Raw genomic sequence first — 12,764 nt, 5'->3', positions numbered from 1 at the left:
TTGTCCCATGTGCCTGTTAGAGTAATACTGAAATAAAAGACAGTAGCAGGTGTCCTAATAGTTAGTTAATTCAAAAAACTTAGATTTACACAAAGTTCTGTGAACTTTTTTTAAACCATTGACACATACTTAATGTTGAGAACAGTTCATAAAGCATTTTGCTGGGCAGATGTAGCACATAGTAATTTCTGTAGCTTGAGAAAGCACAAGTGCTAAACTGAGTATTAAATTGCTTAGTCTGTTAACTTCTATTGAAATCCTTTCTTAAGAAACAATACTGACTCTCACTATGTAAAAATATGAACCTAAAAAAATATTCAAGAGAATGCTTTAACCTATTCCAAAGTGTGTCAAAAAGTAGCCTTAGAGATTGCTCATAAAACTTCACCACCACTCTAGTGAAAGATTGATAAGGTAAGTACCTATTGCAGAGAATTCTGGGACAATGTAGATGGCTTGTGGAGATTCTCCTGCTTCATTATGGGCAGAAATATTAACTCTATAGTAAGCCATGGAGAGATTTAGAAGAATTTCTCTGTCATTGAGAAAGATGCGATTTGGTGAGTCACTGCAACTGTTGGGTATTCTTTCCACATTAACGAAATATCCAAGGATGTTCTCACTTTGTGTTACCTAGCAAGAGGAAAAAGATTGTTATTCTATAAATGTTGTTATGTCCCATGCAGAAAATCAAGATGAATTTATTGTACAGACAAAATATAACTTCTAATGATGAGGATAAAATCATACTGTTTTAATTAGGTCATTAGGAATCAATAAAGCAAACCGTTTCCTTAAAATTAAGAGCATGCTTAAATTGAGAGGATTTAAGCACGGGAATAAAAATTTCCCTTAATTGAGATCTTAGTTGTGTGTATCCAATTAGTAATAACAATAGTGAAGCAGCTGTAATGTTCTCTACATTTCACTGGAACATATCCCTCATTATTAGGAACTTAAAAGTTAATGAAAGGTGTTTAATTGAAATTTATGCCTCTGGGAATCTTCATCTACTTGGGCTTGATTAGGTATCTGGTCTCTTTAAAGCAAAATGCTAGTAATTACACTACAAATTTGGAACATGTTAAATATCCAATTTCTGGGTAGTTCTGGTGGTGGTTCACTCATTATTTTACTGTACTGATCTTAATGAGAGATTGGAAAACGAGTGCGCAGAAATGGAAATTACTACAATATAGATAGAAAACTCAATGCATGAAGACCTGTGAATTCTGCAAGGATTATTTCTGATATCAAGTTTGTCTGTTCTTTCTGGTTGCAAAATTAATAGTGTGTAGATACCACAAAACTGCAAGATTGGGTTATCTTAATGAAATAATTGGGCACTTTTGGAGTAACATAGACAGGAAGACATTTATTAATTTAAAAGGCACATGTCTTAAGAGGAATTTCTGATAAAGGTCTTGAAAATAGATGTTTTTCCCAAGATAAGAATGAGAGATTTAATAATTTTTCAATTTTATAATTTGATGTATTTTTGTCTTGCTATTTTCTAGCACCTAAATCATCAGCATACAAATGCAGGGACTTTGGAAGCAAGTGTACAATATCCAATGACTTTTGCATATAGAGTGTACTCTCAACAGAATGAGAAATTCTGGTTTTCCCTATAAGGTAATAAATTAATAGCATGTACACAACAGAGGGTACTGAGACTCAAACATTACCTCCCACTTCAGAAGAACACTTCTTCTTCCTGGAGAGATTTGCTTAGTTTCATTATATGATATTCTTGGCTTATTCATGAGTTCTAGTAAATGTGGAAAAAGACGGAGACATGCACTCATATGAATCATTCTGATGTTCATATTTTCAACAGTATCTGAAGATGCTATTTCATATGACACAAGGTTTGTAAAGGATTTTACATCCATGCTTATTCCCAGTAGGGTAAAGCTACATTTCACTTACTGCGAGGGACAAAAATCTCCTTGCTCCAAACGCAAACACAGTTCAGACCACCGTTGGCTATGCATCTGAGCTGAACGATGTATGAAGACACAGCATTTAAATTCAAAATGGTGATATTGACAGCATTGCTTTCTACGGGCACCTAAAAAAAAAGTTTAATTTATGTGGCATCAATAAAATATAATCTTATATTAATTGCTTTCTCAGCCAAGGACCAGCCTTCTGACTGCAGCTGAAAGTAGGTATTCCTGCCATCAAATGGGAATTACTGTACATTCTAGCCAAGGTGTTTTCATTCTTTCAAAGCAATACCCTCTTTTTCATGAACTTGTTCTGCTCAGTCAGGACAGTAAGCAACCTCATGGGTCTAAATACTGTTTTTAAAATCAATTAGACATGATATATACTGAAAAATAATAATTTATTTAACTCTGAGCCTTGTTGGCATTCTCAAGAACAAGATGTCAAGGGAAAATTAAATATAAAAAAAAATCACCTTATTCTCAGAAGTAACAGTATGTCTAAATAGATCCATGTGACTGATGTGGTAAAGATCATGACTGGACTGAATGTGTGCCTGCCTATGCCTTAGCATAGCAGAAGTAATCTGCATCTGCAGCTGATGATAGCACTGGTGCTCCAGTAACTGTACAAGGAATGGAATTTTTCTTGAAACAAAGATGCCACCCGTGTCTAAGGAAATCTCTGAGCTGGAAACTAGGAGAAAATATGATGAAAAATTGTTGTTAAATGCTTATTTTACACTCTTTACCAGATGTCCATTGGTGGCTGCTATCAGACACAGTATCCTGCATTAATAGACCTTTTGTCTGGTCAGTTCCAGGCATTGTGTTTTTTGTAGAAGTACTATTGCAGATTGAAATATCTGTGTTAGCATTTGTTTGTTGTAAACTTTTGTTTTCTTAATTATATATATTCCCTAAAAAAACACCCCAAAACCCAACCAATCAAACAAAAAAACCCTAAAACCAACAAAGCCCCAGTATAAGGTGACTAGCTCTTCCATTTAAATTTCTGCAGTGCTTTATTTTTTTATTAAAGTTAATTAATTAACCTCTGTGGCAGTATGCTCACCCCCCACCTCCAGCCTGACCTTTATTTCCTGTAACCCTGCTCGTGATAACCACCACCAGCTGTCATAATGGGTGTGTCTGGTCATGATGGCTGCATCTAGCTTGAGGTTGATTCGAGGAAGACAGATAGCAACACAACAGCCGAGGCTAATCTGAACAATTCGTCCACCTAACCATAGTGCTGGTTAAGGTTCGACCCAAGTCAAGTTTGGAAGAAACTAATATCTGAAGTGAATATGCAAATAAGTCTAAAAGTGAATCATCTTACCCCTTAAATGGTGGACAGCCAAGGGCCTGTTGAGCTTTCCTGCACAGCAGTGGGGGTGCACACCAGGATCTCTTGGGTAGGGACACCTCTCAAGATTACTCCTCAAGACTGGGAAAATACTTATCCCATCAGATACTTGACAAGTGAATTGGAAATTACTGCACTGAAACTTTGAAATCTCATTTAAGTGATATAAAGAATTGATTGTGCATATATAATACTTTAGGCTCAAACTGTTGAGTAGACCTGGGACTAAGTCTGGATCCTGAAGCTACTAAACTCCTGGGGCTCTGAGAATAATTTTAGAATGCAAGGGGAGCCTTTCTGAGCATCATGACCCAGTTAAAATGTCTCCCTGACAGTTCTATCTGACTCTATCCTCTATGCAGTAATCAAATGTTCCTTGCCATTTACTCTTATGAAACTGCTGTCACACTTACTACGAAATTTTGCTAGATTTCTGTTTTATGTCAATAAATATATTGCTCCTTCTTTCTTAAGAATGAAGTATATTACTCCACCTGTGACAACTTCGTATACTTTTGCTAGCAGAACAAGCTTGGTCATGAAAAAATACCACTACACATAATATTACAGAAAGAATCCAAATCTCCTACAGAAAAAGAGGGAAGCGGAATGGATCCAAGTGTTAAATTACATTATATGTACATTAATCCTACTCTTGATAAACACTATTTCTTTTCTAGCTTTATATATGCTCTGTGTTTTTACGTCCACACTCACCCTTTCCCTCCAGCCCCATTTGCAAGTGTAGTCTACATTCACATGATTAGGAGGAGATTGCAGCCTAAATTCATAGTATCAGATGGGACATGGGAAATAATGAATATTTATGACCTGTAGTGTTTAGTCATTCAAATCACCCACTGTGGCCCTATCTACCAGTCCTTCACAGTACCACATGAATCTCCTAATCTGCCCTGTCTCCAGAACCTGAAGGACATGCATTTGTACTGTTCTTAACCCTCTGTTCTTCCACACATCAGGTAGCAGACCATCTGTACATAGTTATCTATCTATTGCCCTCCTGGGCGGGTTATGTTTGGGTAACTGTCTGTCCTAGAATGGTCTAGGACTTGTATGCCAGTGAACAAGTGGACCCTTCCAAGACCTGCACGTTCTCTGTACCAGGGTGAAACTTTCTCACATGGGCCTCTCACAGAAATCCCGAAGTGGCCAAACAAACTGGCAGTCAGCTATGAGAGAAATGGGAGGAGTCTTCTGAAATAAAAGGAAGAACGAGATTCTTGTAGTAAAGAGGAAGGAAAGAGGCTCCTAGATGAGCAGAGATGCCCAAGAAGTTGGAACTGTTGCTGTTTAAACATTCTTCTAGCTGGGGTTTTGTTCTAGCTGGTAAACACATATTCTTCATACAAATAAAAATAACAGAACTTGAAAAACAGACAATTTCAGGGACTCAGTGATGCAAATCATGTATACGTGCCTGCCTGCTTGCAAGGCTTTTGCATGATATTCTGGATGGCAACGAACAGGATAAGCAGTCATTGCTACTACATGCAGATATTATTGAAATGATGACTGTTTTTCCATCTCTTAGTGCCTTCAGTTTTATGTACTACCCTGTTGCTGCACCATATTGCCTGTTCTAAAATGCTGCTGGAACTGATCTTGTATCCCACAACATCCTTCTCCCCAAATTGGAGAAGGATGGATTCAATGGATGTAATGTTAGTTGGATTAAGAATTGGTTGAATGGTCACATCCAGAGGGTAGCAGCCAATGGCTCAGAGTCCCAAGGGGCATCAGCAACAAGTGGTGCTTGCCACACCTCCTTGTTATCCATGTTGCGTGCTCTTTGGTACCATAGCACTGATGGCCTGCTGGATGTGCTGTTGAGCTCATAGTGAGGCACCTCATGTTCTCATGTGGTTCTCATTTGTAAGTACTTACCACGGTCCACTGAGTGGATTCTGTGAGCGTCTCTCTGTATCTCAGCTCATATGGTGTAGGGGTTGTGGGCGGGTCCCACTTTATTATCAACTGGTTTGTGATCTGATGAGCATTTATGTTAGATGGTGTCAAGCACTTCCCTAAAATGGGCAATATGCAGCTGTTATAAATGCAAGAGGAGCAGGAAAGCTTTGGTAATTATGTCTATCAGGTGTGGTTTATAAAAAATAAAAGACTTGATGCTGAACACTGTAAGACTTCAAAAAGGATGGAAATTAATAATTACTAAATCGTTATAGTATCAACAAAATAGCATTTTTCCTCTTGCTTTTCTTTTGTGAATGCTTCTATTAATTTCAGGAGGACCCTTTTTCTAAGCAGATATTATTGTGAGAGAGGCTGAAAGGCAAAATCAAAATGTCAAGAGTACCTGTGTTAGTGAATTGTATAAAAAATTACCAGAACATCTTTCAATTTCAGCAACTGCATTTAGCTATATAATTGTAAGTGCAATTTTTGTCTTTCTTTTCAGTGATAATTTGGGTTTCACTGGTAGTAACTCTCAGCAGTGAGAAGCATTGGTTTTTCTTGGACCATGATTAATCTGGGAAGGTGAGGTTTTGGTAAGCTCTTAATATTATCTCAGTAACCAGATACTGTAGAGAATCTTTAATAAACATCTAAAAGATAGTAAATAGGGCTTCTTTTTTCATATCTTCTCTGCAGCACTGTGTAATAGGTAAGTGGCCTTCAAAAAGAGTTGAACTTTGAAAACGTTTCTCAAAACTCTAATGCCCTATATCAAGGGTTCCTTAAGTACACAGTACTAAGTCAGCCTAATCTTTATAAACCAATAAAGAAATTGAGAAAACCATCAAAGACAGCATAGAAAGCTGGTTAAGTACTGTACACAAATATCACTATATATATTTCTCTGGATATTACTATTTTATATTCCAGCATATTTTTGAAGTAAAACCCCCCTCCTGTAAAAGCTGATAGACTTCTGTTATTAACTTGATTCGAGGAAGCCAAACTGCAGGGTAGGTCCCTGAATCAATAAAAATAACTAGTATATATTGGGAGTTGAAATTTTGGAAATAATTTTTAAGAAAATGTGACTACTGCTTCAACTGGGCACTGTAGTAACATAACTTGTAAAGATGCTGTACCTGCTTTGCTTAGTAAAACTGAGATGTTCCTTCCTTTTACACAGCTGGCATGAGCGTAATTCACTGCTATCCAAATGTACGCAAATCGCTCAATGTAGAGATTCTTTCGTTCAATTGTGATGTAAGGGGATGATGTGTTTCGTTGAAAAAGTTTTCGTATTTTGTTCCTTCAGAGAAAAGGAAACAGAATGGAAAACATTTTTTTGGGTTATAGTTATTCTTTCCTCCTCTACCCCCAGAAAGCAACATTATAGCAAATGGCAGTTTTGCAGATACCTATATGCATAATCTTCGTTCGCGAAGCCTAGCCATGATGATGGTACACATAATTCTGTGTCTTGAAACCTTGAAGGTAAGGCGTGAGCCCTTGAAACAGCAAGTGTAATTCCAGCACCCTAGTAACTGTAGCAAACTTAAACATGCAAATCTTTGTTGTGTGTTAAATTCCTTAAACTTGTAAGGCATAGCATGATACAAGACAAGATCTGTACTTAAAAGATTTATACTTACAGTGGGGTATATAGAGCATTTCAAAGCAATAAAATTATGTTGGAAATTACTTCATAAAGCCTTCCCACCCATCATAGGGGCACCAAAATTCCTTTTGAAAAGCAAAATTTCTGAGTTATATGAATGTAAATTACCACAACTGCATGAAAAACCTCTCTCACAAGCCTATCTTCTGTCTTCTGTTCCCACAAAGCACCAGTTTGACGAGATATTTAAATGTCACATGACTCAGCCTTCTAGACTTCTTCTATTGTACCTAAGAGGTCTAATGCCTTGCATACAATAGTGCTGCCTATTTTTTTCCTCCATCTCTCTCTCTCTCTCTCTCTCTCTCTCTCTCTCTCTCATTCACTCTCTGCTGCACACAGGACAGATTTTTTTCCAAGGTTAAAGCTGTGCCAGTTCAGTGTTCTCAAGGAAATGGGCCAGCATACTAATTGCCTAGCTACATATTTCAAGTATTAAATGTGCTGATCATGATGCAATATTTAATAACTGAACGAAAGTACTTGAAGTTTTGCCTAGCTTCTGCTTTGGACTAGTTGTGAATCAGCCATTAATATTTCAAAGCATGATTTTGAATTCTTGGTTTGAACTTTTCTGTGGGAGTGTTTTTCTTTTATCTTTTTCTTCCTGACAACTAAATCATAAGGAGCAAAGGCAAGGAACAATTACAATGTCAAACTGACATTACATGCAGAAAGAAGTCATGTCCTCTTCTAGGCGAGAAAAAAGCCCTTTCACATGTGGGATGTTTTTTTCTTTTTTTTTTTTCTTTTTTTTTTCCTTTTAACACAACAGAAGAGGACAAAGGAAGTTTTTCTTTAAGACCACTGGCTTGAAGCCTAGGAGACTCAGTTTAAAGTCCTGATTCTGGCCTGGAAAAATCAACATCTTTGCAAGGGAATTGCCTCCCTTTTCCCCCCTGCCAACCTCCTCTTTCACTCTTTTTTCTGCCTTCTCTGTTCATAACATCAACCCTGCAGCCTAGGAACAGCACAATCTGGTTTTGACTGAGGACTTTAAGAGGGATTAGTTTACGAATACTGCAGCAGATAACATCTCTACAGAAACGGAGCTGATTCACAAGTGCTTCTGCCATTCCAAGAAATGTGAGCTCCTTGAAGTCCCAAGAGGCAAGACAGCAAATACAGTGGGATTTAGTGCTTACTGCACGTTGGCACCTGCAGCTACTTCAGTGGGAAAATACTGAAGGTGACGGAAGGGAGTAACCTCAGCCTTAAGGTGGTTGCTTTGCTACTCTGCAACGTGCAGAAGATCACACTGGGGAATTTCCCAGTGTAGTGACATTTTCTTAGATTTAGGAGATGTTCCTAACCACAGCTCACTTTTAATGATGAGCGGTGGGTTATGTGGCAAAATAATCAGCAATGAATATCAGAATTTGCCAACGGCAGACAGTGCTGTACTCCATGATACGGTCTCATGGCAAAGATCATGTCTTCTGATCTAAGTTCTCTATTTCTAAACATACTTCTAATCTCATGGGAGATCCCAAATATGTAGATATAAAATGAGGAAATCTAATTTTGTTATGCAGCTGCAATTGAAGACGCCCACATTTTGAGTAATCAGTTCAAGATTAACCCTGCAAGTTCATTCCGTCTATTAAACCAGTACTTGATGGTTCAGAATGGCGAGAAAGTATGCCACATCTGACATCTCCTGGGATACATGCTATAACATAATACATAATACGTAATACATAATACATAAAATAAAATCTTGGTGTCTGTTTATGTGTGGGTGGCTTTTTGTTTGGTTGGTTTGTTTTTTACTCTAAATACATCAGTGTTGAATATTCAAAGCAAGTCCATAGGCAAACAAAGGTGATTGAGTAAGCTGATTTTTGTCAATAATGTTTTAAACAGTGTGTTGGAAGCATGTTAAGATGTATAATGACTCTTTGTATTGGTTTTGCATGGCAAGGTTTTGGTAGAAGGGAGCTACAGGGGTAGCTTCTGTGAGAAGTTGCAATAAGCTTTCCCCAGAGCCAATGCAGGCTGGCTCCAGAATGGACCTGCCACTGGTAAAGGCTGAGCCCATCAGCAATGTGGTAGCACCTCTGGGATAATGTATTTAAGAAGGGGTAAAAAAGTTCTGCACAACAGCAGCTAGGAGAGAGGAATGAGAATATGTGAGAGCAGCAGCTCTGCAGACACCAAGGTTAGTAAATGAGGGGAGAAGGTGCTCCAAGCAACGGAGCAGCAATTCCACTGCAAGCAGTGGTGAACACCATAGTGAGGCAGCTGTGCCCCTGCAGCTCATGGAGGTCCACAGTAGCACAGAGATCCACCTGCAGCCCATAGAGGATCCCACACAGGAGCAGGTGGATGTGCCTAAAGGAGCAGGCTGCTAGCAGGATCTGTGGGCCTGTGGAGAGAGGAGCCCAAGCTGGAGCAGGTTTGCTGTCAGGCCTTGTACTCCATGGGGGTACAGACTGTGCAGCCTGTGCATGAAGTGCTGCACCCCATGGGAGGGCCCACACTGGAGCAGTTCAGGAAGAACTGCAGCCTCATGTGAAGAACTCATGCTGGAGGAGTTCATGGAAGATTGTCTCCTGTGGGAGAATCCCCTTGCTGGACTAGGGTAAGAATGAGAGTAGAAAGAAGTGGTAGACATAACATGTGATGAACTGACCACGACCCCCTTTCTCCATCCCCCCACACTGCTTGGTGGATGAGATAGACAATTCAGGAGAAAAGTTAAGCCCAGTAAGAAGGAAAGCATGGGGGAGAGGTGTTTTAAGTTTTTTCTGTATTTCTCATTACTCTACTCTGATTTGATTGTTAATAAATTAAATTCCTTTTCCCAGATCAAGTCTGCTTGGCCCATGATGGTAATTGTTGAATGATCTTTTCCTGTCCTTATCTCAACTCACGAGCCTTTTCTCATGTTTTCTCTGCCCTGTCCAGCTGAGCAGGAGAGGGATAGAGCAGCTTTGGTGAGCACCTGATGTCTAGCCAGGGTTAATGCACCACACTCTTACCAAGCTCTTACCAAATCAATAGGTATTGAGGAGATGTAAAGAAAGATATTGACCAGTATTGTGTAACAACCTACAATGTGATGAAAAACAGTGGAGCAAAACTCTGGCAAGTGGGAATCATATAACAGCAATAATATTATTTTGTTTTCTGAAATTACTCTTCAGACTTACCATTTTAAGTATATAGTATAATTAACTGTATTAGGAGCACTAGGTACTGGCAGCCAGGTACAGGTTAGATCCTCACTAAATTCTCTGTAGCACACCAATTCATTGTCCCAATCTGGAAGATGAAAACACATGCACTGGAAAAGACTCATCACAGGCAGTGATAGTAAACAGTTTTTACCATTAACCAGCTCAAAGGGACTATGAGAAACAAACCCAAATACAAACCAGTCCATAACTGGTTGACTAGACCCCATAATGGCTTCAAAACCATCAGTCATGCCTATCTGGAGTTTAGAACAATGCTGGCTAAAAACACTATTACTCTCGTACTGCCAGCCTTATAAAGATCACATTATAAAACAGGAGGAGCATAACATAATGTGCAAAATTATTTGTGATTAATTTTTGGAAGCAAAATATGAGGCTTTTTGCAACTAAACATATGCATTTTTCAGCTGGAGTGAAATTAAACACTGATGACATTATTAAAAGAACTAATTTTTGATCTCTAGCAGTTAAGTTTATTTCAGGTTTTCAAAGGCCTCTTATCAGAGATGGTAATGATAAAATATGATTGTTGTCCTTTTGTTTTGTGTCCTACTGTCTGAACTACTAGTTCAGAAGAATCAACCATGATGCCTCAATGTGCTACCCCCACTTTGAAAAAAAGACCCAGAATTTTTTGTTGTTGTTGTTCAGAAAAGTAAATAAGGATCTTAACAGGTACAGGATGCTTATGGTGATAAAAATGAATTTTTCCTGATAAGTAGAGTCAGTTGTTCTTTATGCTTATTAGGTTTAACAAATCGCCAATAGCCTATCACTCTTGAATAAGAAATGCTTTTTTATTTGATAAATAAATATGCATATGTCTGGAGCTGGTGTTACAGCATGGTTATGGTATCTCACAACCTGAGTTATGAGATAAAACACCAGTCCTCTTTTCCTCATTCAGAGCAATTTCTTCCCACAACTTGAGCTACTGAGTACCCTTGGTATTCCTTTCATCATTGAGATGGCATATGTATATTTAAGTTAAAAGTTCTTTTGGTTCAAAAAGTGTGTCAGATAAGTACAGCTCTGGCTTTAATACCCTCACTCTATGACACTTCTCATACCAAAAGAATAGTGCTTTTCTAGTAAAGTTATGCTGTATCAGTTCAGGTATGTATGGTTTCTTTTCAGGAAGGTGGAGATCAGGTCTTCCTTGTTTCTACAGTAATGTGCAAAATTATTGAAACCTTTCCTTTTTCAGTGTGGCTGCCAAAACACATCTTGTCCTCCTCACCCATGGACATGGTGTTATAACAACATGCTGGGAAAAACAGCAACAGCTCTCACATTCTTCTCCTGTTTTGCTCTGAATTAAATCCTTCACCTTATTGGTGTTTCTTTGTTCTTGTTTTGAAGAAAAACCTGAAAACGAAACCTTTTTGGAACTTCTGCAACCCTTCATGTCAATACGTGGATAATATACTGCTCCTGGAACTATTTGAAATAACAGTTCTATTACCTCAGAATCAAGTGGTGACCACAATGTTGCAGACCTGTCTCTGCTTATAGAGCAACAGGGGATTGTACTGTTCCTCATGCTCTAAGTTTTACAAACTTCCTCTGTTTTTCTCCACAAGATTATAGTATTAGAGTAGACAAAAAAATAATAGTAGATTTTATGTGTGAAAATAGTGTATAACACCCCAAAGCACCACCCCATCCCAATACGCTGAAGTTTTAAGTTACTTTCTCCAGATGAACATAAGAAATCTTACGCAATTTTATTTTCATTTGTCCTGTTTGTGGGTATTAGTGTTCACATGAACGTTCAGTTTAATGCTGTCTTTGTTTTACTGTACTGCTTTACCTTAACATGTATATTATTAATTCTTACTAGCCCTAGCATACTGCTAGTCCTGTATCATGACTGTGCTCCAAGAGCTGTGCAAAGAAAGAAAAAAAGAAAAAATTCTTTCATCTAAAGAAAACACAAATCAGTTTCTTCATTAGAAAAACAAGGAAAACCCCGAACAAACAAACAGCCCCTCAAAAACAAACAAACAACAACAAAAATCACAAAACCCCAAAACCCACAAATCAAGCAAAAAACAACACCCTGAATTGTTTTTCCCTCTATAATGTTCTGTTTTTCTTCCTGCATGTCTTGTGTTCTCAGTAATGCTTTAGTGGAATTTAGTCTGGCTGGCTAATTGCAAGGATTAGAAAATTATCCATAGCTAATTTCAGAAAAAACATGCTCCTCCTGAAGATATCTTGCCCACTGTCACTGTGTACTCAAAAACCTATCACCTCTGCTGTAAGAGTGTAATTAATAATATTATGCTCTCTCGCTGTTAGCAAGTAGGGTGTTCCTGTCTACTCTATTAAATACAGCACAAATTACATCAGATGAGCACCCACTGCTTTGTAAAAATCTCTATTGAAATGCGTTGGACTGGTCCTTTTCTCCACGATCAGTAATTCATCAGTTAAATGGAAAGCATAAGTGTCTGTCACACATAAACATTACAGGTTCCGCCGTCTTTTGAAGCCGCGGTTATTCCCGGCGCACCGGGTGGGATTCACTCCCGGCGTGTCGGTTATCCCGAACACTCCGCCGTCACGCGGATACACCTGCCTGTGCTGCCCCGGGCGGATTTTCCATTCAGAAAACGCGGGCG

The 12,764-nt window shown here is 38.5% G+C and overlaps 1 protein-coding gene across 1 annotated transcript in view; it reads right to left on the bottom strand.

The window, feature by feature from the left end:
* The window catches only part of LOC108639254 (interleukin-31 receptor subunit alpha-like), a 28,424-nt gene that overhangs the window by 15,252 nt on the left and 408 nt on the right, over positions 1 to 12,764 (bottom strand). The window contains exons 3-8 of the mRNA XM_029959024.1: positions 10,090 to 10,208; positions 6,399 to 6,565; positions 5,227 to 5,366; positions 1,933 to 2,074; positions 1,689 to 1,771; positions 423 to 633 (exon numbers count right to left, since the gene is read on the bottom strand). Of these exons, the coding sequence (XP_029814884.1) occupies positions 423 to 633; positions 1,689 to 1,771; positions 1,933 to 2,074; positions 5,227 to 5,366; positions 6,399 to 6,565; positions 10,090 to 10,208 (862 nt within the window). The remainder of the gene's footprint in view (positions 1 to 422; positions 634 to 1,688; positions 1,772 to 1,932; positions 2,075 to 5,226; positions 5,367 to 6,398; positions 6,566 to 10,089; positions 10,209 to 12,764) is intronic.

This window comes from Manacus vitellinus, unplaced genomic scaffold, assembly GCF_001715985.3.
Source record: "Manacus vitellinus isolate BGI_N305 unplaced genomic scaffold, ASM171598v3 scaffold_18_pilon, whole genome shotgun sequence".
Classification (NCBI taxonomy): domain Eukaryota; kingdom Metazoa; phylum Chordata; class Aves; order Passeriformes; family Pipridae; genus Manacus; species Manacus vitellinus.
The sequence above is the reverse complement of the archived record's forward strand: the minus strand, read 5'-3'. Positions and strand labels throughout refer to the sequence as shown.